The following is a 27235-nucleotide window of genomic DNA, read 5'->3' on the forward strand; positions in this document are numbered from 1 at the left end:
TGGTAAAATCACAATCACCTACACAACAATCTTAGGCAAGCTCTGCTGGGGAGGGGGGAGGAAGTGAGTAGAATGGAGAGGGGTTCAAAGGGAGTCTCAATTATAATGCTTTATTTTTTTTTTGTTACCTAAAAAAAAGTCCAAGTCAAATATGGCCAAATGTTAGCATTTGTTAACTCTAGAGTGTGAACAGGGTAATCCAAGCTTTGCTCTAAGCTTTTAATAGTTCATTAAAAATGTTTTCAACATCAGCCAGTGTTAGGAAATTTCCACTATAGGTAAGACAAGTGAAAGACATAGTTTAAAATCCAGAGCTGCCGGCTTGTCAGTTCTTCTGTGATGTTGGTGAAGTCATTTAACTTTGCTGGGTCTCTTGTCCCTCATCTGAAAAAAAGGGCTGGGTCAACCCAAATGTCCGTCAACAAATAAATGGATAAACAAAATGTGGTCTCTCCATACAATGGAATATGATTCAGTCATACACAGGAATGAAGTACTGACACAGGCTACAATATCGATGAATGTCAAAAACATGATGCTCTGTAAAAGAAGCCAGACACAGAAGGTCACGTATTGTATGATTCTACTCCTATGAAATATCCAGGATAGGCAAAGACAGAGAGTTAGGAAACAGGTGGTTGGTGCCAGGAGCTGCGAGGAAGGAGGAATGGGGAGTGACTGCTAATAGGTACGGGGTTTCTTTTTGTGGTGATGAAAATGTTTGGGACCTAGTTAGAGGTGGTGTTTGCACAACATTGTGAATGTTCTAAACTCCACTGAATTGTACACTGTAAAATGGTTAGCTTTATGTTATGTGAGTTTCATCTCAATTCAAAAAGGGGGTGGGGGGAAGAGCTTGTGCCTCCTAGAATGACTGAGGATGAAATTTAAAAGAACACATATGCAAAGCTCCCAGCACTGTGCCTCCATGACACCATCATTGTTCAAAGTGCCATCTCGCCCATAGTGGGAGAAGGCGGGGCTGGCTTATTAAGCTTCTTTCACCTGCTAAGTCAAGTGAGTGGCTTGTTCAAGGCCACGCAGTGAGTCATGTGTGAACTCTGCACTAGTACTTGACTTTTCCCACCTGTGAGTCCAGAACAAGCTGTCTCTGTGCTGCTTCTCCTACTTAATACCAGAATGGCACTTTACTATTTATAAAATATTTTTCCTCGCGTGATTTTTCAACACCTCGGGCTTCAGGGACTCAGTGTAGCACAGTGGTTAAAGGGCATGGCCCCTGGAGTTGAACAAAGCTGGGTTCAAATCCAGGCTCTGTCACTTCTTAGCTATGTGTCTTTGGGCAAGTCACCTCTCTGAACCTTGTTTTTTCCATCTATATATGGAGAATAATGACTTACCCTGTGCATTAAGTGGGAATAAAGCTGGAAGATAAAGATAGATAGATATATACAGAGAGAGAGAGAGAGTTAGGTCAATGCCTAGTAAACTCTAAATAAATGATGGCTATTTGTATTGGTAGTTGAAGAGTTACTCTGGGAACACACAACACATAGGGTTAAGACTGACAGAAGGACAAAACTTCAAAGCCACTTTGCCACAGGCCCCAGATGCTGCAAAGAGGTGGTTCTCATCTAGGAGTGGGAGGGTGATTTTTGGTGGTGCCTGGAAACATTTCTGAATGTCACTGTTGGGGAGAGGGGGTGTGCTTCTGGCATCTGGTGGGTAGAGGTCAAGGATGCTGCTGAACATCCTAAAAGCACAGGACAGCCCCACAACAGAGAATGATCTGCCCTGAAAGATCAGCCTATACCCAGGTTGAGAGGTCCCGTCCCAAAGTGAACTTCCCTTTTGCCAGACTTAGTTCCAAACAACAGTGTCATCCACCCTCCAGATACCGGGACAACACGCTGCTTTCCCAACCCGGAGTGAGTCATTTTGCGAAGCTAAGGAACATTTAGCAAGGCGATACTCATCCTAATTTCTCTGTTGGGTAAGTCCAGACGGAAGCATATTTGGGGCCTTCTTAAACAGAGAAACAGCCAACATCAACATGGACTCTATGAGGGCCAAGGACGGTTTGAAAGACCCATCTTAATCCCCTCTTCGCGAAGGCTTCTGGGAACATCCCAAAGAATCTGCTCTCCTGCTTCTGCATGAAGGGCCTGAAGCACAAAAACTGGCACACAGTAAGCACTCAATAAATGCTAGCTATTATTATTACCATCATTGTCCTCATTATTACTTTTACCTCCCCAGGTACAGGTGAAGGTACATGCTCGCAACAGCCTTCTGAGATGGGTGGTACCGATCTCAGGTGGCCTCGGCCTGCAGCAGCTTGAAGCAGGGTTTAGGTTCCCAGCCAGTGACTGAGGTCGGATCAAGACGGCGAGAGCACCAAATCCTAGCTAATAGACCAGGGGTCAGTAACAAGGCCATGGCCCTATGGCTTTACAGAAAAGAATTCCCACAAAGACGGAAAGCAGTGAAACAAGTGAAGTATTTATTGGAAAAAAAGAGTAGGATACGTGTGGATAGACACATGGGCAGACTGAGAGAGAGAGAGAGAGAGTCGTGCCCTGGTAACAGTTTGAATCACTTTTATGGGGCATTTCTTCCCTGTTTCCTTTGACCAATCATTTTGATTTACCTGGTTCAGAGCCCGTATTTGGTGTATCTCAGGATTTTCCCATGTGTACACGCGCATCTCTTAGCCAGGATGGATTCTACCGAAGAGGCCTATAGGTAGGTTTGGCCACTTGGCATCACGGCTTTCTGCTCATGTGTAGTCAGAGGAGGTCTCCTGACTTCGAGAATGAGGAATATGTGGTCTCTTATCTTTTATCTGGGCAGGGCCCAGCCTCCTCTCCCAATTGTCCTGTTATTTCTGTCTCAGAGTATCGGTCCACAGGGAATGAACTCAGACCGTTTGCCCTGGGGGCCCATCTGTCTCCTGCCTCAATATCATTCCCATTTTGCAGATGAGGAAACTGAGGCTCAGAGCAGTGATGCCACATTTTTCATCAGCATTCTCCTTCATCTCAGAGCTTCCACTCCTTCCTACCTACAGTCCATTCTCCTTACCGATACCAAAGGGATTGCTTAAAAATGAAATCAGATCTTATTTAGGAGAAGATACTCTCTGGTTACGTGATGTTACGTGATATATTAAGGCCCAAGACCAAGATATTTCTTTATGATTTAAATATCTTGAAAAATTCACAGCAAAGCCATGGTTATATAAAATGTTAACATTAAGGGGAAACTGAGTGACAGGTATGTGGAAAATCTTTGTACTATCTTTGCAACTTCTTAGTAAATCTAGCATTATTTCAAAATAAAAAAGTTATTTCAAAAATGAATCAGATCATATTACTCCTTGGCCAAAAACCTAGTGATTTCCCATTCAGCTTTGAATAAAAATCTGAATGTCTTCCTACGACCTATAGGACCCTGAGTGATCTGGCCTTTGCCCACTTCTTCAGCTTCCTCTCCTAACACTCTCCCTATCACTCTACACTCCAGTCACTCTGGTCTTCTTTCCATTCTTTCAAAACTGGAAGATTGTTCCTGCCTCAGGGCCTTTGCGCTTGCTGTTCCCTCTGTTGAGAACACTCTTTCCCCTATGTAGTTCTTCCCATAACTTTCTCTTTCTTATCCTGCAGATTTTGACTCAGATGTCAAATCCTCAGAATCCCTCTCCTGTGTGGTCACATGACCCTTTCTAAATCTCTCACAAAACTCAGGACTCTCTGAAATAATCTTCGCTGGTTTCTCTGTTCCTCTCTTTTTCTTCCACTAGACTGGGACTTTCATGAGGATAGAGACTATGCTGCTTTGCTCACTGCTATATCACCAGCTTCTCACACTCTCAGGCTCAGAACCAGCTAATTCTCTTAGACATATTTTAGCAAAACTGGACTCTGGAGGGGAGTTGCCTGGCAGAGAATGGAGTATAGACAGAGGTCCTCCCCATGTCCTAGTCCAGTCTGAAGTCCTCCTCCAGCCCTGGTGATGTCAGCAGATGTGAACACACCTGCTACTTTGTATATGGAAATTTATGGCACTCTTATTGTCCATAGAGATGAGTTTAGATCATTCCATTGGGTCCCACATTTGTTATGTGCCTAGTGTGTACCTGGGTTGCACTAGGTACTGAGGATTCACAGTGGGAATTTATAAAATATGAACAAGGGCTTTGGTTTTTGACTGTCCTGAGTTCCAGCTCTGGCTCTGAAACTTACTAGCTGTGTAACCTTCAGCAAACAACCTAGCCTCTCTGTGTCTCACTTACTTCATCTGTAAAATGGGTGTGCTAGGAATAGTACATAATTCCTAGGATTGTCTTGGGGATTCAATGAGATAATTTTTGGCACATACAAAGAAAATGAGTGCAGTGTTTGTGTCTGTTTGTTTTTCTCCACTAGTATTTATCAGAAGCTGATATTTTTATTTGTGTCTTTGTTTCTTGTCTGTCTGGCTTACTTGATGACTCTCCATGAGAGAAGGGCCTTGTCTTCCTTGCTTACCCCTGCTTCTCTGCCTAGAACAATGCCTGGCACAGAGTAGGTGCTCCATAAATATTTGTCTGCTGAATGAATCGCCGTCTTTCACATTCCCGCTCTAATTGCCATTGAGATGATGAGCCTTGAAGGAGCCCAAAGTCTCGTGGACTCCAGGGAGAGCCACCCTGACCTTGACAGCCAGCTGTTCACAAGGGCACTGGGCATCAACTCCGAATGTCACCAACTGGGCACTGTGCCCTGGACTGACAAATGACACCTGTGTGTCTTCTGATGAACAGAGCTACAGCGCGGAAGAGTGAGTTGGTGACTGGGGAAAGTGGAGTGAGCAACTGAGTCAAGCAAGGGGAACTCTGAACCTTAACTCCCCCAAGCCGGCAGTAGGGCGGCCACAGGTCCTTGTGCAAGGATCCTGGGCCCCACCACCGCTTGGGCCACCGGGGGAGGGGGGAGGACGGAGGACACCGCTTTTGAGATTTGATGCCCGGGTGATGCAATCACCTCGATGGCATTTCGGGATGGGAATTCGTGCATTCTGCGTGCCTTGAGAAACAAAATTAGTTTCTCCGAGGAGAGGAAAAGAGCTCTGCAAACTGTGACGCGCTGCAGGAAAAAGCAGTTAAATGAAAAGGTCAGGATGCAAGACAGCAGATGTGTTTCCTGAATGCAGACTGCACTTTAAAAGCCAGCTAGAGGCGACATGCAGTCCCCGGAAGTATCACATTTTGGAGGGGTCTCCTGGAGAGAGATGCACTTGGGGAGACTGGGAAACCAAGGGAAATGGGACAAAGTTTCCCGGGGTGTCTGCAGAACCGGGGAACCGCCCTCAACGCCCGCGGGTGCACACTGGCTCTCCTCTTCCGGCTTCGAGCTCCGACGCGCGAAATCTGCAAATTCTCCCTTTATCTGCTGCACACGCTCGCTCATCTTCGTTCTGGCTGGAATCAGGGTAACCGTTCCGACGATTATATAACTTCCTGAGTTCAAGAAAGATAATCCAAAGATAGGGATGATGAAATTTTTTTCGAGGGTGGATTAAAAACAATTTTCCCCGAATGTAAATTACAGAGCGCACAAAAAATGTACAAATACCCATATTTCCACCACTCAGAAAGAATAACTGTTAACATTTTCATTTATCTGGGAGAGGACTTAGTCATCAAATAAACCTTTCCCTTTTCCCCAAATCCCAGCAAATCTGAAACCAAAGAAAGCCAACCTACTTCTCTTTATTATTCTCTCTGTTCACTTCCACCCCAGATTTATCTTAAGGGGAGAGTCCAGGACTCCCGAATTCCCTCCGTGGGCTTGTCACATGGCCGGGTCTGCAAACACTTGGCCCCAGTGAACAGCGTCCCGCGGAACCCGCAACCCCTCGGGTGCACAGCTGCATCTTCCCCCCCCTCCCCAACTCCCGCGTGCAACTTTGCAACTCACGCTCCCGCCAGGAGACCTATTTGCTCGGCCCGTTTAGCGGAAGGATTCCGCGCGCGATCGCAGTTACGTCCAACCGTCTCCTCCCCCTTCCCGCGCTCTGGCCCCGCCTCCCTCCCGCGCCCTGGCCCCGCCCTCTACTGGGTGCCCTATGGCCCATAAAGAAGTCCCGGCCGGGCCGCTGCACTCCCCCGCGCGCATCCGTGCGCCACCCAAGGCTGGCTAAGGAGTCGGCGGCCATTTTGTTCTTCTCGTGGTTCCAGTGGGGAGAGACGGAGGAAGGAGGGAGCGGGGCGGTTGGGGGGGGACCCGCCGCGGCTTCTGCCACCGCCGCCACCACCATCTCTGTGCTCGTGGCGTGGGAAAGGAGGTGTGAATCCCGGGCGCGAGCCGGCGGCGGCGCCGCTGCGGGAGGGTCGGCGGTGGGAAGGCGATGGCGGATATAGATAAGCTCAACATCGACAGCATCATCCAACGGCTGCTGGAAGGTGAAGGGGGCGGCGGGCGGCTCCGGGGACTCGCGGGGGGGGACGATTTGGGAGGCCTGTTGGGCTTGCAGCGCCGAGAGGAGTGAGCCCCGCGAGTTCGTCCGCGGGCCGGGGGCTGCAGCGGGAGGGAGGCTGCCCGGGGTTCCGCACTCGGCCCAAGCCGCCGACCCTCCTGGCTCCGCTCATTCATTGCACGAGGGTGCAGCCTTCCTTCTGGCCGTGAAATTTGAAAACTCCGCTCCCCACCCCCACGTTTCCGGTAGGCACCCTAGTGCGCCCCGCACACCGGACCAGTCTTTGGAGAATGTTGGGGTATCCCAGGCCAACCTACAGGACGGCACGTTCTGAACTTTCTGGTACTCGTCCTCTAGGAAAGCAACATGATGGGGATATGGATTCCACCGGGCTTGGGGGCGTCTTTCCTGTCCTGCTCATTTTTATTTTTTTGTGAGGCTGGGGTCGAGGGGCCCGTTTCTTGTTAAATTGTCCTTATCTCGAAGAGGTCTCCGCGCTCTTTTCTGAACCTGCCTCTGAACTGTGAAACCAGCAGGGATGACAGTTTCGTTAGGATCTTTTCAATGTGCCAGGCTCTGTGTTAAGCGCTTTGCGTTCATCGGATACATACAATCATAATATTAGCGCTTCTAAAGCGCTTGCTGTGTGTCTGGCATTTTGGAGCACTTGACACAGATTTCATGTAATACTGCTAACAACCTTACGAGGTAGGTGCTATTATTTTTTCTTGTTTTTCAGCGGAAACTCAGAATCAGAGAAGTGAAGTCACTTGACCAAGGTCACACAGGTAGTCTCAGTCAAGTTTCAAACCCAGGCAGCCAGGCGGGAGCCAGAAGTCATTCAAGTCACATAGGTGCGAAGGAAGGTGTCCAGTGGTCAAAACAAATCTTTAGTTTACCTAAGATTTGTGAGGCTCCTGGCGATTGATTGATATTGATGTGGGAGACGTATGGAGTTCGGATTTTAAGGAGGGACGCTGAAATGAAATCACCCCTCACCACCTCCAAATTCCAGAGCACATCTATTAACACTAACGTCTAATTCCAAACTTTGAAAGAATTCAAATCCCTCTCTTGATTTGAATACCGGATAATGTAGATTTGGCTGGGTTTTAACTGCTTTTTGCCTTTGTATTGTTCTAAAATATTGTTGGACTATAAATGCTGTGAGAGATGTGGAGTCCGAGAGGATAAACGGTTGGACAGCTCTGGTGTTAGAATTTGCAGATCTTTTGATTAAGTCATTAGAATGAAACTCCTGAAAATATCTTTTCCTAATCTGTGTAAGATTTTTCCCTTTTATACTTTCTCAAAAGAAAAACTCATTAAATAGACCCCTGAAGTGTCACAGCTATTTGTGGGTGAAAACCTTGTTATTCGTTCAGTACCTGGCATTTATTCTAAGAACCACACTTTGAATGCTAGTTAATACAGTTCTTTCATTTATGTGAGGTAGCAGTAGGTTAGAAACGGATTAAAACAGTTTACAGTAAGAAAAGAACTTAATTTTTCTTCATTCAAAAATTGTAAATTCTGCATATCTGCAGGGACACGTGTGGTTACTTCGTTGGGCTTTATTTCGTTGAGAAGACAGGAGAAAAATGGAATCTGTGAATTAGAAACTTTAGAAATTTAAAGTTAGTTGTTTTGTTAAGTGCTGGATTTCCCATAAGAAATTTTCCTTCATAAACTTGGATCATTCACAATGAGATCAGTTTCCTTTTTCTTTTTCTTGTCAATGTTAAATTGGCAGAGAAACGGTTGAAAATGATCTGTTAGAATATATATACATCCAAGGTAGATGTTAATATGTTTTGTGATTTTTTTTTTTAATTCCCCACAAACTTTTTCTTTTAAAAGTTTTAATTAAGATTTAAGTATATCTGAAAATGGAGGGAATGTGAGTTTTGTGACCTTGTTAGAATTTTTTACCTTTTAGAAATTCTCCTCTTTTAAGGTGGAGGACTGTGCGAGCTAGTTGAGAAGTAGCTCAGTAATGGTACTAAAAAGACCATTCAAAAGTGAGGTCAGACCGTTCAAAAGTGAAGTCTTATTTACGAAAACACCATGTTAGTTTTAGATTTTAGTCACTACAGCTTTGCAGTTCTTTTCTACTCTAAACTTTTAGTAGATTTTCCTTTAGGAGGCATCACTTCTGTAACCCACCTCAGAAGGTCTGCCTTGAGGGTGATAAAACCTTAAGGTTGTCACTGCTTCACATTATTCATGTTCACTTACTTAAATAACTGCACAGTAAAACTTTGAATTTAGAGAATAAACCAGCTGCTGATTTATCTGATAGTCCTACTGTGTTAGAGAAAAGTGAGATTTGAGGCAGATTAATTTTGTAAGTGGTCTTGTTCAGGGAGTGGTGATAGCTCGCGATTTTCTTGCATTGCAGGCAGTTGTAACTTATTTTCACATCCTGATTTGCAAGAAGTATCGTGGCTCTGAAGATGGCGGTTGTCAAACTGCAGGACTGTGCCAGGCTCTGCACAATTGCTTTACTTGCTTTAGTGATTTAAATATGACCTCTGCCCTGGCCCTCAGACAGCCTTTGGTAATTTAATACTCTTTGTAAAAGTAACCCAAGTGTTTAGCTTTTTGGTGTGAAGTGAAACATGTTTATATTGTAATGTTTAAAAGACAGTGATCTCTGGTCCTGAAGATCATAAAGGACAAACATAATGGCAAAAAAAAAAGATCTTAAAATCCTGACCAAGGAAAACAAAAATAATCTTTCCTATTGAGACCTCTGCGATTATTTTTTCTTTACACATCAGGTAATTTTAACAATTAGAGGCTTTTCTTGGGATCAGTGATCATAGGGCATTTTGTTGATAAAGACAGTAACATTAAAGTTTTGTGTTCCTAATACCCTAACTTACAAGAAGTCTGTGTTGTGAGCCCCCTGCTCTTCCCACCCCTCCTGCGTGTCAGTTGTATGCTGCATCCTCTCCTATAAGGCAAGGCAAGAAAGCTCTGTTAGTGCTGTGATCAGCAGCTTGCACCCATCCTAAATCACAGCACGGAAAGGATTACTCTCCTTGTGCCAGCAGTGCCCCCTCGCCTGTCAGTAGCAGGAGGCAGCAGTGAAATCTGACAGGATGGTGTGTGTCGTTCTGTTGTACTTGAGGGAATGTTAGCCACGGGAGCAGGAGGCCAGGCTTTCCTCCTGCAAGCTAGGGGAATGGGTGCCATGCTGCACCATGCGTTAGTAGCCTCTCCAGTGTAGAGGTTGGTGAGATTGTTTTATATCTGTGAAACTGCAGTCCTATAATAACCTGTTCTGCAAAAGCATGTGCCAGTTAGTCTGCTTGAGTAGGTGAGGATTACTGAGCTTGAAGCAGGGAAATGATATACAGACTGGATCATTTCACTTAATTTATAGTCACAGGTGTTAGTAGACCTTAAAGATTGGAATGTGAAGGAGATAATATTCTGATATGAATTGCTTTATAAACAAGGAAACTGGAAAGTTTTATTCAAGAAGAAAAAGGAAGGATTCAATCTCTTTGGAGTTTACAGAATTCTGGGACAACTTTTTATGTTTTAGGGTCAGACCACTGTATCCAAAGCATGTAAGAATAGATGATTTACTTAATGGTCTTGATGTTTTATCTGAAATCTCCAATTTCACCCCTACTCTGGGGTTTGCTGGCATTCCTCACCTGGAGGAGTGTGTACGTCACTGGTATTAAGGCTTATGAAAATGAAAACCATCATTACAAATGTAGGGTCAGATGTCAGGTCTAATCAGTGGCATTTTATCAAAATAGGTGGTTAGACTGTAGAGAGTTAAACATTTTTCAATAAATTGGCTTCACTCTAGGTGTAGAAAACTCAAGGTTCTTTATTGAGAGCAATAATGGTGTTTTGCAGCTATATCCTGATTATCTGCCTTGAGAAAACTGACCTCACCTTTACATGCCCAGAGTATAACACTAGCAGTTAGGAAAGTCAAGTTGGGTGGGGGTATTAAGATGGCCAGAAAGTGGGTGTCTTCCTCCTGGTGACTTTGCAATGAAACCAAGTGATTCTTGATTAACATTTTTGTGGTTTATATTTTTGTAGAAAAGAACTCCATTGTTTGTGAGAAAGTTACAAGTATTCATTGTTTTTTGTTTGTTTTGGTTTGAGGTTTTATTTTCCTAAATCTGTCAAATATTATGAGGTTATTGATTGTCACTGAAATGAATATGATGTGGCATGTTGTTAGGAATGTCACCTACTTTAATAGGATTATCTTATTACCAAAATCTCTGTTTGGATTATTTTTATACTGGTTGTGCCAGTTTTAGGTTTTAAATTATAATTCAGCTGAGACTTTTTGGTGGGTATACTATTCCTTTTATGTGACCTTCTTTCGACAGTCAAGGGGCAAGAAGAATACTTGCTTATTCCTCATAAATAAACCCAAAGTAGTCTTAAATTTCCTTCCATAGTTTTCATCTCTGCTTTGTTACCAGTCTGTCAAAAAAGTTAATGTTTTGTGAGAAAAAGCTGGCATTGCAAATAATCACCATTGACATTCTTATATTATTTCAAGTTTTTATCAGTTTGTTTTCAATAAAATTGCATGGGAATTTTTATCCTGTGCTCATGTTAGTGATTTGCCAGATAAATGATCAGATAAGTTAGAACAGAACAGTCTTTGCTGGTAACAGCCATAATGCATCTTTTTGTTTGTTTGTTTTTGTTTTTGTTTTTTCTTAGTCTACCTTTTTAAGCAGATAAAAGCTTTTACTCAAAAGCCACACATTTGGGAATGGTCCAGTGGTTAGGACTTCGGCTCTCTCTTTCAGAGGCCCAGGTTCAATCCCTGGTTGGGGAACTAAGATCTCACAAGCTGTTGCCCCACAAGCCACGTGGTGTGGCCAAAAAAAAAAGAGAGAAAGGGAGAAAAGTCACAGGTTTAAGATCTAAGTTGACCATTTTAATGTATCAGTCACTAACCTACATATGTTCACTGTGCCTACTGATTTTATTTCCACGCAATGCTTAGCACCTGGACTTATGAGAAACATTCCACCTGGAAAATGGAATTCTTTATTTGTTGAAATATTTTGGATTCCATTGGCAATTATTGAAATAATCTCATAGGTGCAATTTGAACCACTACCTAGGAAGGTATGAGGAGACAACCTTTCAGTTTCACACCTAGGATCTCCTTTTTTGTGCAGCTTTCTCCCGTCATGCATAGAGCACAGTGAGGGTTTTAAACCATGAAGTTAGTAGTGATTGATGTTCATTGAGCAGAGCAGTACTGTTTGCATTTTTTCTTTGTAGCTAATAGCAATAAAATAGATATTCAGGCCTTTGTCTTTTTAATGGTATTGAAGAGGTTGTCCCTAAGACAAACTTCTAGTTTTATAGTTTTTATGGAGGGATAGTTCTAGCTACAGCATTTATAATCTGCATTTACCTAGTTTGTCTTATTTTCTACATCCTCCGCTAGAATGTAAACCTCTCAGGAAAAAGGACAGAGTTCTTGTCTATCCTGTTGCCGGGGATCCCCAGCATCCAGCATAAGGTCTGGCATGTAGTAGGTGCCCAGCAATTATTTTGTTGAATATTTGAATGAAGCATGGTAAAAATGAATATTGATAGTCTTAACAAACAGATTGCATCATTTAGTTCTTATTTAATGCTTCCTGTTTCTAAGGATGCCTTATGATTTCATATCCCATATCAAATTTTTCTTAGGGAGCAATGACTGTATGTTAGAGTTGCAGTAATTGGTCCTATAAAAACTCTTTTGGTTTAGAAGTTTAATGAAGAACAAATTTTTTTTTCAACTTTTTCATTTTTTTTAATTGTTTATGAATTTGTAAAATGACAAAAACAGTTACGTGCTAGTTTACTTGCTTTCATTTATTTTCTAAGTTTCTAAGCTTATACCATATATTTTAAACTTATTTTCACGATGAACAAATTCTTAATTGAGAGGGTGGTCTTTTGGAAGCACCGCTTCAGATCTAGAGTCAGTTGGGGCCTAGAGTCCTCCTTACAAGCTTTGTGACTTTGGACCAGGTCACTGAGCCTCTTCCAGCCTGTAACACAGAGAAGTGACAGTGCCTGACTTCATGTGATTGTTGTATTGAATGGCACTGTAACGCCTCTTAGTGTAGTACCCAGCACATGGGAAGTGCTCGGGATGCGTTAGCTACAGCTAATACATAATTCTATTTGATGGACACTAAAAATAGTGAAGTAGGTTTTTATGCTGTCAGCTAATAGGCTGTTTTTAAGAAATGTCTACGGTGTTCACTCAGACTGCCAAAACTCATTTTTAAATCTTTATCTTCTGTTAGATAAATTATCTTCAGCTTGAAATTTAAGAGTAATCCTAAGTTTTCACAACTAGAAAGATACTCTAGTAAAGCCTATAGGGAATGACACTATTGCTTTGTAATTTTAAAGCATAGACACAATTTTCTTTTTTTTTTTTTGCTAATCAAAAGTATACAGTCTGTAATGCATGCTAATTGTAATGCCGCAAATTAACAGTGAGAGATTTATTCAGGCTTCATTCATGCAGTAGATTTTGAGCACCTACCATGTACCACGTACACTGCAGAACAAGTGATGTGGTCCTGGGGTTTACACTCTGCCAGGTGGAAGCATTCTGGCAATTATAATATACAGTATGTGCTGGGCAGTGACCAGGAGTTGTGAGAGCATTTCAGAAAGCGTAAAGCAGGCTTGTTGACGGGAGAGGAGATGGCTAAGAGAGGTTTTCTAGAGTGAGGTGATAGCTAAGCAGTCTTGAAAGATGAGCAGGTATTTGCCAAATAGTAGATGGTTTTGGCAGAGTTTCTATTTTTGTAATTTTATTTCTTGAGCTAATCATAGGGGATCTAAGAAGCTTTGGGACTATGTTGTTTTTAATGAGCACTGTTCATCAAATGTAAAATAAATCTTGACTTGTTCTGGAAAAACTGCATTTAATCCTCACTCCACATTAGAAATACTTTTTAAATTGTTAGTTTTGTTCTTTACTAATCTCCATACACTCCCACTTGGGGGACAAACAGAATAAAAGAACTGAAATTACCATGAACTATGTCTAAAGGTGGTAGTGGGAAGCCTCCAAAACCAGTAAAATTTATATTAGCAGCTTTGATTTAATCTGATGGCATTGGTGTAATATGATAACATTCATGTTAAAAGTATAGCCTGCGTTCCCTATAGGTGTAAGTCAGTCATTGCATATTCTTCTAAAATACTTAGAGTGGACTATTCACTTACAAGTGTGGGGCTCTGCTGAAAAAGATTCTGGTTGAAACCAGAAGCGTCAAGGAGTCCCCTAGCCAAAAATAAAATTTCCTGTTGGGCAGTCCGCCCAAGCTTCTGGCTGACTTGTGGTAAAATCACTAATGATTGGGGTTTTCTGGCCAGTGAAGCAGGGATCCCACTATCTTTCCACTGGGAGTGTTTCTTGAGTTCTCCCCTATGTGTGTCTAGAGAGAAAAATTACTTTGGTTCTGGGGGGGGAAATCGTTTTTTGTTTTACAAATAGCTCAGTTGCTGTTGTAAATATTATATATGTGTCCATTTTGCATATTCCTTCAAAGAATATTCTTACTATGCTTTCCATTTAATTGCTTCTTGTTTCTTAATATTTGATCAGAATGAGACTGGCAGTCATTTAGTTCAGTTACATATTGCGGAATCCAAAGAGGTGATTTGCCCAGGGCTATAAAACCACTACAGGAACTTGGGGCTTCTGGCTTCTAGTCCAGCGCACTCAACATTTTCTTTTTGTCATGCCCTTTTTCTCACTCATCATCCTTTCTTTTTTATTGTCTTTCATTGAAAAAAATAACACCCATTTCTGCTCAAAATTTGTTTCTTCGGGGAATGCAATTTCAGTGGCTATTCAGGCTGAAGGATGGCTTACCCTAAGACAATATTTCTCAAACTTGGACACAGCCCTTTTTAATGGAAAAACATTCTCAACAGAGATCACTTTTTTTTTTGCTTATAATTTTTGTTACTCTGTAATGTTACTTAGATATTTACAGAACAAAGCTAGATACAAACCAGTTAAGCCTATTGCCCTTGTTCAGCTACTAGGCCAAATGATTTTGTGATTTGAAATACAGATAAAGCTTCTAAAACTGATAAAATTTAAATTAACAACATTGATTTAATCTACTCATCACTCTATATTGGGTTTAATTGTGGAAATATGTAGCCTTAGTTCTGTATTTAGTCTGGTCCTATGTTTTTGTTTCATTTCTGATTTGGAGAATGCCCACTTTCATAAATCTTTTGTACAAAGCAAGTATTAAGACCTTGATTGCAAGTTGATGATAATCAGTCCCCATATTTAACCAGACCCTGCCAACAGGCAGGCCACTTCATAACTGTAAAAGCAAGGTACATGTAGCAAGTCGGTGTTGTTTATTATGCGTTTAATAACTGTCTAATGTTACAACTGGACTCAAAGCAGAATTTTACTTCCTACTACTACCTACCTGCTGATAAATGAATTATTATAAGGCCAGAGGATATCCTGTGCTTCACTTTGATAGTGAGTAGAACTCAGAGTGCTCTGATGTGGGCATTTGGGAGTGCAGGACGCCTGGTGCTGTGCCATGATTTCTTTCTCCCTTTTCTCGATTTTTATCTTTTCAAATTACTAGGAAACCTTTCTCACAGCACATGCTGACATCCTTTGCCCTGTACAGACATGATTGTATTCACAGATGCAGGCCCAGAAAGTTGCACAGCAAAATATGCCCAGCAAGCGTACAGTGTGTTTTAATGAAATGAAAACAGCACTTAAAGTTTTTCATAGATGAATCTGGGACCCTTGAGAGACCTGTGGTCCTCTGAAAAACACTAATTGGGAGGTGAGATTCTGAGCATTTCCGATCTCACATTGTAAAATAAGAAATTCTTAGAAGCAACTCAGTAACATGACAATCTCTAAAATCTCCTGCTGTACAAATACTAATTCATTTATAGGGCTGGAGAAGAGAAGACAAGGTGGGAGGCAAAAAGAGCTGGCCTGGTGGGCTAGCTATAGGTGAACAAGGCCGGTTGTGTGGCTTGGATTCAAAACTGAGGCCTTGAGCTGTGCCTTGGGGGAGTCTAATTTCCCAAGCAATAAGACCTTTCTAACAGTTCATACACAGAGAAGATGATCCCTTGATCAGGATACTGTAAAGTCTTGTCTTGGTGTAGAAAATGCAACTAGATAATCTCTGAAATCCTGTCTAAGATTTTAAGATTCTGATTAGGCATTAAAATCATGTTCTTTATAAGTGTCCTGAAAATAAAGGCTAGCCAGAAAGTAAACTACGTTTTTATAAAATTAAAGCCTCTTTGTTTAAAGCTTCCATCTTTTCAAATTGATTTTTTGTTTTGGCTGCATTGGATCTTAGTTGTGGCACTTGAGAGCTTTGTTGAGGCATGTGGGATCTTCTTTTGCGGTGCACGGGCTCCAGAGCCCTTGGGCTCTGTAGTTTGTGGCACCAGGCTCTCTAGATGAGGTGTGCAAGCTCAGTAGTTGCAGTGCACGGGCTTAGTTGCTCCTTGGCATGGGAGATCTTCCCAGATCAGGGATCGAACCCATGTCCCCTGCGTTAGCAGGCAGATTCTCAATCACTGTGCCATCAGGGAAGTCCCTTTTTGGAGGGAGAGAGAGAGAGAGAGAGAATTATTATTATTATTTTAAGCTCTTTGTTGGAGTATAATTGCTTTACACTGTTTCTGCTGTACAACAGAGTGAATCAGCTGTATTTATACATATATCCCCATACCCCTCCTGTGACTCCTTCCCACCCTCCTTAGATATTTTTAATTGTTAAGTCTTATTTGGACTTCACTTGACTAAATTGGTGTTTTCCTCCCCTACAGTGAGAGGGTCCAAGCCCGGTAAGAATGTCCAGCTACAGGAGAATGAAATCAGAGGACTGTGCTTAAAGTCCCGAGAGATCTTTCTCAGTCAGCCTATCCTACTGGAACTTGAAGCACCACTCAAAATATGTGGTAAGTTTTGGCATACTGACAGTTGTCTTTGATTACGTGATTGATTGACTGAGTCGAGGATATATAGATGACCTGGTGTTAGCCAACAGAATCATTTACTATGAATAACCTGGAACTACTCAAAATTAAATAATTGTAACTTTAGAAAAAATACCTCTAATGGGCTTAGTTTACTTAAATGTGCTTCAAATTTTCTTAAAATTATTTTGCTAAAGGAATATAAACATTGTAGAAGAAAGGAAAGAAATGAAACAGAATGGAGAGCTAAGAAAAGGCCTGAACTATATGAGCTTATAGGGATTATATTTAAGCTTGAAGCAATACTGGTTATGCCTAAAAATGTGCGATTTTGTAGTTCTCTTTCTACATGGTAGATATAGATAATCAGTGTAAAAACTCAACTCTATCTGAAAAATGCTCTGTTTATACTTCTAACATGTTTGACTACGTTGATGAAGCTTGTGTGTGTTTTTGTGGGGGTTTTTTCGTGTGTGTGTAAGTAAAATGCTCTTTGGTGTTACCTAACAGGGAGACATTGAAAGCCAGATGCATTGGTGGGTGTAGTGTATGTATACCTTTGTTCACAGAGAGCTAGGGCTTGTTAAGAGTGCAGCACTTCTGCTGACACAGTCCCCAGAGACTGAGTTGTTGGAGATCTGCTATTGATCAGCCAACCTGAAAGGAAAACCGTGTTACTTGGCAAGAAGACCTGCCTAGGCATTAATAATCCTTTCCACAAAATAAATTCTTAATTAGTTGAGTTTTGTGTGAGATTCTGGATATACACATACACTTAAATTTTTAATTAAGCTCAACTGAACTAAATGTGATATGTATGAAGACACTGTGTAACAAAATTCTTGCTTCTAGGTGACATCCATGGGCAATACTATGATTTGCTTCGACTTTTTGAGTACGGTGGTTTCCCGCCAGAAAGCAATTACCTGTTTCTTGGGGACTATGTGGACAGGGGAAAGCAGTCATTGGAGACTATCTGCCTCTTACTGGCTTACAAAATCAAATATCCCGAGAATTTTTTTCTTCTCAGAGGCAACCACGAATGTGCCAGCATCAATAGAATTTATGGATTTTATGATGAATGTAAGTACTTCCTACGTCTAAGGAAGATTTGCTTAAGTTGAGATACTTGGTCATAAACTGAACATATTTCTGCTAGAATTTGCAAGAGTTTAGATGTAGTGTTGTAATTCTTATGTTTACTATTTCATTAACTTGTTTTATCCTGTTTTTTTTTCTTTCTTGGGTTAAAAAATAGCACTCATTGCAGTATAATGCCCTGGATTCTTGTATGATGCGATGATTAGATTAGAAAGTAGTGTTCACAGTAGTGATTTCTTTAAGATAATTGTTGTGATGAATAGTTGCAGATTATTTCTTAGTACAACTCTGAGAACCTGTCCAAATAGATAGCTTTGTTTTTGACAACTTTGAGATAAAATTACATTTTGTAAATTTCATCCATTTTAAATGTACAATTCAGTGATTTTTAGTAAATTCATAGAGTTATGCAGCTATCACCACAGCTCTATGCAAGCATGAACCTACTTTCTGTCTCTATAGGTTTGCCTTTTTTAGACATTTCATATAAATGGAAATTTGCAATATACAAATAATTACTTTTTGTAATTGCTAATGTATTTTTTTTCCTTCTGGCACATCTGCACCCCAGGAAAAATAGCAGTTACTGTGAAATTGTGCTGAAAGGAGAAAACGGCATTGGGGGAGGAAGCTAATTAAAAATATTTGTATAATTCATACATTTTATGACCCATTTTGTATTGGTTGAAGGTGCACTTTGAGTTGATAGTTGACAGAAACAAGATTCTTAAAGCTTTGAAAATAATCATTTTTGGTAGAGAGTTTTTTGTTCTTGCTGCTATTTAAGTAACTTTTTTTTTTTTTTTTTTTAAATCTCCTTACCTCCATCTTCCATTTGCATTCATCATTTCTGCCAAGGGAGGGTTCAGGCTGGGAGGAGAAGGGGTAGTTAAGGAATTTGAATTACTAGCACTTGCCAATATAATATAAGGCATTGACTGGTAAGGCATTGTCACTGTGACCCTCCCCTACACTGTAATCATAACCTATAGTCTCTCAGGCTGTGGTGTTTTCCATCTCAGTTTCACATAGATATGTTCAGCTAGTGTATTTGTTAGAAGTATGTTGCTGGAAAGGTTACATTCACAGACTTAGCCCTCATACTTGCAACCTCTCCCATGACTGTATATCTGTGACCCTGAGACCCAACATATAAGGTGAAGCGGGAAGTAATTAACTATACTTCAGTTAAAAAATTAAAAAGCAAAAACACAAACCAGGATGAGGCAGGAGGGATTACCAAGAAAAGGAAAATCCTGTGGGTTCTGAACTGACTGGGACAACTGAGTTGGGCAAGAAAGATATTTGATATTGACAGTGAGTCATCAGGGAAGTACTAGTAATGCAGTCAGTTATGACTCCTTAGGTAATGAAATGAAAGAGAATTTCTTAACATGTTTTGGATATTTGTTACAGTACTGCTTTTTAGAATAGGTTCCTTTTTATACAGCTGTTGGCAACTATTTTGATGTTTTCATTGATGAAGTTCAGATCCACATGATCTCTTTGTTGTGACATATATCCTAGTGTGAGGGTATTGGCTACATCATTTTTGGTTTCTGTTTAGTGAGAGGCCTTAATGATTTAAAAGGTCAGTGTTGATTGGTACCAGTTTTGACTCTTGTTTGTCCTCAAGACTAATGTAAAGCTTCTACTCCAGCTTTCCCCTCTCCCATCAGGCAGGTAAAATTTGCCACCCAGTCTATTTGGGGGCCTAAAAGTGTCCTTGACATAGGTGGCTTTCCTTTGATGGTTTGCTGACTTTTTAAAAAAAACATTAATAATTTTGTTAAATTTTTATTATATTGAAAAATTTTATTCAAATGTAGATTTCCATGGAACAATTTAAAAACCACTGCTTTATGTGATAGACTTACTTCCTAAGTGTAACAAACACTCTGTGCTACCATTTCTTTCTCTCTTTTTTTTTTTCCCCTCCAACTTTATGACTGTAGTCCTAGAAAAGCTGGGGTATCTGTTGTTGGATAGAATGTGAATGTGTGTTATCCTTTTCTGATACCAGAACTGTCTGGTCTGTAGTAATAGGAAACTGCATTAGGGATTCTGGCTCAGAATCTGAGGACTTGGAAGCTTGAAGAGACTTTGGCAATTATCCAGGAATCCTTCTGGAGCCAGATGCTCCTAGTGGTCTGAAGTGGCCTTAGGGAGGAAATGTAGAGAGGAGAGAAAGCAGAGGCCCAGGGCTTAGTTAAGATGCTCAGAGACAACAGGAGGAAGAATCTTAATTTTTGTTGGAGAAGCCAACAAAAATAGCAAAGGAATCTGTAAGAAAAGCTGGAGTCCATTGTGTAACTAAAGAATCAAGGAGTGAAGCAGACTTCAAAAAGGAAGAGTCTGTTGGCACTGGCAAATGCAGCATCTGAGCAAAGGAAAAATCCAGGGGAGCCATTGGAATGTTGTTCAGAGATAGGCTTCAATAGAAAAAGGAGACAGAACCACATCACTTATGAATAGGGGTTAGGACAGCCCAGTCCAGCCTTGTTCTTGTATTATTACCATTATTGGAAATTGGAGGTGCACAGGTTCCCCTTCAGGCTTTTGTAGAGAGTAATTCTGTTAAGCTTCCAGAAAACTCCAACGAAGGAAGATATGGGACAGAGGGAATTAGTAGTCTCCAAACAAATTGAAAACAGGGTGAACCATGGTGAGGGTTTTACCTAGTCTTAGAGAAACATAAACTGTTAGGAGAAAAGACAAAAGTCCTCCTCTGCAAAGGGAGAAGTCAAATGTTTGTTGAATTTGCATTGCATTTCAAACCTGTGCTAAACTTCCTCCCTGACTTAGTTTGCAGTGGAGTGGAACATGTGGTTCAGGAAACCTGTTGCTTGGGCCCTTCTTGAACTCAAAGAAGGGGTGCGTTGAAAGCTGTAAACCTTTCAGTGTCCATAGGATAAAAATGGAGAAGAGACGGAGGATAAACTCTTGGTCTAGGAGTAAGATTATGCTTTGACCTTTGGTGTTTTTGAGTATGGAGGGTATAGGAGACAAAGGCACCCCAACAGTTGGGTCTTCCTTAGCCAATTCAGAGAGAGATGTATTTCCAAGGTTTATGAGCAGGTTTTTAACTCTGAACATAATTTTCCTGTGGAAACAGTGCCATGAAGGTATGCTTCTGTTCGAATCACACAGTGACTCCAGAATGCATGGAATACATGGGTTAGTGAGAGAGGAATAACCACCCTGTAACATATTTTCTGAAGGGGTGGAGGGCATTCTAAGCATTTGTGCCGTGTGCTAGGGGTATCTTTGTGTGCCTGCAGTAAGCAGTCTGTATTCCTCTACAGTTGTTGGGCTTCCTACTAGAATATTTAGTGGCGCTGGGAGTTATCTGGTTCCAGGAGCTTACTCAGGGTGGTGGGAGGTGAGATGGGTGTTAACTCTCAGAGACTTCCTCAGAAGGAAGATTATAATGGCACGTGGGTGAGTTGTTCTTAGTTGCCTTTAGAAATAGGAACCTACCTGTGGGTTGAAAGTGGACAAAACAGACTAGATTTCAAACAGAGTTGGTGCTATCAAATAATTGATTGTTGGCGTTTAATGGTAATCCTTAATCATTATATCTGCAATTCTGATTTTAGACTTCATGAAATTTTTTTTTTGCCTTCTTCAAGAAGTTTATATTTTAAGTGCTCCCTAAACCCATAATCAATAGCTTAATACTCCACTGTATCATAATTAATTACTTCCAAATCATCAGGCATTCAGGCTTCACAGTTTCTCGTGTTCCAGATAGTACTACTAATAATCAAAATTTTGCCCACATTTTGAATACTTTTTTTAGAATGAATATCTAGAAGTTGAAATATTGGGTCAGAAGTGTCCAACATTATACTTTAAGGACTATATGCCTGGTTCTTCAAAATTATTCAGGTAGCACCTGTAAAATGTAAATATGTATAAATGTACCTCAAGACATAGTAAAGTTTAGTGAAAACATGGTTCAGCCACTTTGGAAATCTGATAAAATGATGATTGCTACCACTCTGATTGTGACTGTGTTGGTAATAAATTTAGGCTTTGGAAAAATATAAAAACTTTAGACCAATATAAAGATAATATAGTTTGGTTATTTTAAAGTATTTCATATGAAACTGTAAGTTGCTTATAAATCAGACATTCTCTTCTAATAAAAGCATAGTTTTTGTTTACTTAAGGTAGTCAGAACCTTGCCTTGGAGGAATTTTCCTGAGAGAATGTACCTATAGAACACCAGTATTTTTTTTAACCATCCGAAAATTTTCACAGGTAAAAGAAGATATAACATTAAACTATGGAAAACTTTCACAGACTGCTTTAACTGTTTACCGATAGCAGCCATCGTGGATGAGAAAATATTCTGCTGTCATGGAGGTATGTGGGCTGATTTTAATTCCACATAGATTTTTTTTCTTTTTCTTTTTAATTTATTTTTTTTCTTTTTTTTTATTTTTTTGGGGGGTACACCAGGTTCAATCATCTGTTTTTATACACATATCCCCGTATTCCCTCCCTTCCTTGACTCCCCGCCTCGAGTCCCCCCCACCCTCCCTGCCCCAGTCCTCTAAGGCATCTTCCATCCTCGAGTTGGACTCCCTTTGTTATACAACTTCCCACTGACTATTTTACAGTTGGTAGTATATATATGTCTGTGCTACTCTCTCGCTTCATCTCAGTTTCCCCTTTATCCCCCACCCCCTCCCATACCTCGAGTTCTCCAGTCCATTCTCTGTATCTGTGTCCTTGTTCTTGTCACTGAGTTCATCAGTACCATTTTTAGATTCCGTATATGTGAGTTAGCATACAATATTTGTCCTTCTCTTTCTGACTTACTTCACTCTGTATGACAGATTGTAGTTCTATCCACCTCATTACATATAGCTCCATCTCATCCCTTTTTATAGCTGAGTAATATTCCATTGTATATATATGCCACATCTTCTTTATCCATTCGTTTGTTGATGGGCATTTAGGTTGCTTCCATGTCCTGGCTATTGTAAATAGTGCTGCAATAATAATTCCACATAGATTTTGATCTCTCCTAAAGAGTGTATGTACACTTTGACATTTATGAGTTATTGTTAGGATGACTTTCTCTGTCAGGTGACTCCTATATTGCTGTGTTACACCATGGCTCCACTCTGGCACATCCAGGATCATTTGGGTGCAAGTCCAAAGTACACAATTAATTTGTTACAGGGAACTCTAGGCTCTGTAACAGCCTTGAAGATAGAGCAGAAAGTTTTTTTGTTTGTTTGTTTGTTTGTTTAATTTATTTATTTTATTGGCTGTGTTGGGTCTCTCTTGCTATGCCCGGGCTTTCTTTTGTTGAGGTGAATGGGAGCTACTCTTCGTTGTGGTGCGCCGGCTCCTCATTGCCGTGGCTTCTCTTGTTGCGGAGCACGGGCTCTAGGCACGTGTCTTCAGTAATTGCAGTACATGGGCTCAGTAGTTGTGGCTCACGGGCTCTGAAGCACAGGCTCAATAGTTGTGGTGCACGGGCTTAGTTGCTTCTCGGCATGTGGGATCTTCCTGGAGCAGGGATCAAACCCGTGTCCTCTGCATTGGCAGGCGGATTCTTAACAACTGCGCCACCTAGGAAGCTCCAAAAGTATTTTTGAATATAAAAAAAAAACAGTTAATATGCTGTACCATAGATCCTCTAGAATACTGAAAATGTGAATAGACTTTCCCTTGGTCTGTTTCTGATCCTTTCAGAAATTTTTCTTAGATGTTAAAACTTATTTTGCTTGGTAGTTGTGCTTTACCTGATGTAATTAAATTATTGCAAAGAGGATTTCTTTTCATCTGTGGTCAGAAATTAGCATCAAAGAGCTAACTCACTGTATTTTAATAAATCCATTGTTCTGCCCTCCTTGTGTACTTAAACTGGATTTGGTAGAGTTGGGCGTGTGATTTTAACTCAGATGAGAGTCAGCTACATCTTAGCTGGTCTAACAGATTTTATGGTCCGTGGACAGCACAGATGTCCTAGAAGGCTACTCACCTGAGTGTCTCCATCTTCTATGCCCAGCCACTACAAATGGTCACTAGAGTGCTCTGTATGTTGAGGTAACTTTCCATATGCTGTTTAAGCACACTGTGCCCCACAAATTAGTGCATATAAGAAGTTCCAGTGCCTCCCCCCCTTTTTTAACCAAAGCTAAATAAGAAAAAACAGCCAAAGATTTAATGTAAGACTTTTTAAGAGTCATTGAGTCTTTGTAGACAAATGGAGCTGTTAAATTGCTGAGATCCTTTTTAAAGTTCCATTTTCTTCATTTTTTTTTTCACATTTAATAGGTTTATCACCAGATCTTCAATCTATGGAGCAGATACGGCGAATTATGCGACCAACTGATGTACCAGATCAAGGTCTTCTTTGTGATCTTTTGTGGTCTGACCCCGATAAAGATGTCTTAGGCTGGGGTGAAAATGACAGAGGAGTGTCCTTCACATTTGGTGCAGAAGTGGTTGCAAAATTTCTCCATAAGCATGATTTGGATCTTATATGTAGAGCCCATCAGGTATTGATTTTGAATTTTACATGTACACTTAAGAGCATGTGTGTGAGCACAGATTCTCCTTGTTGATTTTGGTGGGTAGGTATTGCTTATTTATACAAAATGTCTCTGGAAGTGACCGACAGGATATCAGGCTCAACGGGAAACTGAAGAGTGGTTTTACTCACCTAAAATTTGCACCTACTTATACTGAAAATGTTTTCTCCCCAAGGTGGTTGAAGATGGATATGAATTTTTTGCAAAGAGGCAGTTGGTCACTCTGTTTTCTGCACCCAATTATTGTGGAGAGTTTGACAATGCAGGTGCCATGATGAGCGTGGATGAAACACTAATGTGTTCTTTTCAGGTAGAGGATGTTTTCAGCATTGTTTCCTTTTATTATGTCTGAATCTTACTGATTTTTTTTTTAAAAGTACTACTTTTTGCCTACTCTTCATTTATGCTGAGTAGACTGATTTTTATTTTCCCTTAACTGGTGTTTGTCCTAATTCAGTAATGAGTGAATTCCTTTTAAAGGAAAAAAAGTTATCATAGAACCTTTCCCCCAGTGTTGAATTTAACTGTTTTTACATTATTTATATACATAAAAAGCACAGTACATTAGCTCCTTATGCTTATGGCTCCTTTATTTTAAGTCTAAAACTACAGCGTGAGTGCAGCGTTCAGCTAAAAGTAAATCACCACTTGCATGTGAAAGTAGTACTGACTGCCATGTGCCAGATGTGCTATGTAATTACTCAGTTCTCCCACCATTTTTCTCTAGTCTGTTTCCTGTAAAACCTCTGTGGATTCACCATGACATCATTTGGTCTTCACTTGGCACAAAAGAATCATTTACACATACAATCTGCCTCAGTCTTTTTCTCATTCACTTATTATGATTAAACTTGTATGACTTCAGGCTAGCCCAGTCATAAACAAAAGTACAGCCACTGAAGTCTTGTGGCAGTTACTGAGTTAACTGAATTAAAAACAGGTCGGGTTTTTTGTTTGTTTTTAAACTATCAGAAAGAGCTTGCAAACTCCCAGAGATTGTGACCTGATCCCCTATGGGTTTGAGAAACACTATTCTAACTTTCCCCTCTTGTGTCAGAAGGGATACCTAAAGGTGTGACTTCAAAAAATTGTGATTTTATCCAAAGGCAAAATAATTTGACCAGATCATATAGCTTAGCTGTTCATCAGACCATTTATTACCACAATGTTTGTCAGCTTGGTTTGTATTAATATGCTAGTGGTGCCTTCAAAGTTGTTGGGGCAGTTTTAAACAAAAAACTTTCTGAACTAAAGATTAGAGTGAAATTTAAGATTTGAGATTGAATATACTTCCTAAAATGTGCTGTCTTTTGAATCTTTGCAGATTTTAAAGCCTGCAGAGAAAAAGAAGCCGAATGCCACGAGACCCGTAACACCTCCAAGGGGTATGATCACAAAGCAAGCAAAGAAATAGGTGTCATGTTGACACTGCCTAGTGGGGACTTGTAACATACAGTATATAGCCTTCATTTTTAAACCTGTAATGTGTATCGGTCAGCTTGCTCAAATAGTGTTTGTGGGCCCCTCTTCCATTTTTGACTTAATGAATGGTATTTGCTGGTTATAACAGCAAATGAAAGACTCTCCACTCCCAAGGAAAAATGTTTTGTTTTGTTTAGTTCTCTGTTCCTTTTGCAAACGACTTTAATGATGGTGTTAAAGCTGTACACCCCAGGACAGTTTATCCTATCTAAGGGGTGAGTGTACAACTGATCTTTTTTTAATTCAGTGCAGCCCATGAATAATGTAAATGCTCATTTTCTTTAGGATATAAAGAGAGCCCTAGGGTGCTCAATCTGTACATGTTATTGTCATAAAATGCATACTGTTGGATACAAACCACTGTGAACTTTTTTTTTCCCCAAAGGGATTGCTTTTTTTCCTCTCATTGTCTTATCATGTACAAACTAGTTTTTATAGCTGTCAACATTAGGAGTAACTTTCAATCTTGCCAGCATCACTGGTATGTATATTTAATTAAAGCACACTTTTCCCCTGCGATATACTTAAAATGACAATTAAAGCCATTATTTTAAATGTTTGTGACTCTTTCCTGAAGCCAAAGTTTCTGTTGAAATATATATTGACACTCCCTTAAGTACAGGGTGGCATGGTTGTGTACACCTGCTGCCTTTATGGGAATTCAAAAACAGGTTTTTGAGTTTGAATAGCAGTTAGTAACATAGTGCTGTTTAAGCTATTAATGATTAAAGTTAATAATATTTTGTACGATTTCCATATAGTCTATTCATTAAGTAATCTTTTTACAGTTACATCAGGCCTGAACCCGTCCATTCAGAAAGCTTCAAATTATAGAAACAATACTGTTCTATACGAGTGACCGATTATGCTTTCTTTGGCCTACATTCTTTATTCTGCGGTGAAGTTGAGGCTTATAAGTCAAAACAAAGGAACTAACTTACTATCCACAAGTTTATACAGAACTCACAGTATCTATGACTTTTTTAAACTAAGATCTGTTAAAAAGAAATCTGTTTCAACAGTTGACCGTGTACAATACCATGTGGTGAGAATGAATTCAGACTTATTAAATGATGAACTTGTTAAATCCTCTCAGTGTCAATTTATCAGCACAATACGCACAGGAGAACTGTTGATGGCATCTTGAATAGATTTTAATGAATAAATTACTCTGGAAACCACACAGTTTCAACTTGGATTTGTCTTCCTTCAAATAGTCAGTTTTCCAAAGATGGATTAGAGGATGGATGCTCATATTCTTCGAGTGCTTACCTGGATGTAACTAAGTTTCTGAAGTAGAGCGATGAGATTGAACTGTCCTCCCCTACTGTTTAGGGAGGTGTGGGACTTGGTGAGTTGTGACATCATCTATATCCATAGTTTTCTTTTTGTCTGGGTTCATTTGAACTTGACAGTAAAATTCAAGGGCTACTTTTTAAATTATTCTAAATCAACCACCAGTGTTTTTATAGAGGCCTTTCCTCTCTTCTCACTTCTCTAATTCATATGGAACACAGTGTTGTGTCCTATTACATTTGTCACAAGTGTGTTGAATGCATATTAATCTCTCAAGTACATTAGAAGTGGGTGGAGAGCGTGTCATTTGAAAAACACTTTCTTTTATCAAAAACTGGTGTCTCTTAGGGAGTTGGGAG

At 40.4% G+C, this 27235-nt stretch overlaps 1 protein-coding gene across 1 annotated transcript; it reads left to right on the forward strand.

The window, feature by feature from the left end:
* The first annotated feature begins 6117 nt into the window (after positions 1–6117).
* On the forward strand, positions 6118–26778 carry PPP1CC (protein phosphatase 1 catalytic subunit gamma). Its single transcript, XM_057746409.1, has 8 exons — positions 6118–6406; positions 16291–16422; positions 17293–17523; positions 21808–21912; positions 23842–24065; positions 24274–24408; positions 25423–25483; positions 26369–26778. The coding sequence occupies exons 1-8, from the start codon at positions 6352–6354 to the stop codon at positions 26437–26439; spliced, it is 1014 nt and encodes a 337-aa protein (XP_057602392.1). The 5' UTR covers positions 6118–6351; the 3' UTR covers positions 26440–26778.
* The last annotated feature ends 457 nt before the right edge of the window (positions 26779–27235 follow it).

Source organism: Hippopotamus amphibius, chromosome 8, assembly GCF_030028045.1.
Source record: "Hippopotamus amphibius kiboko isolate mHipAmp2 chromosome 8, mHipAmp2.hap2, whole genome shotgun sequence".
NCBI classification, from domain to species: Eukaryota; Metazoa; Chordata; class Mammalia; order Artiodactyla; family Hippopotamidae; genus Hippopotamus; species Hippopotamus amphibius.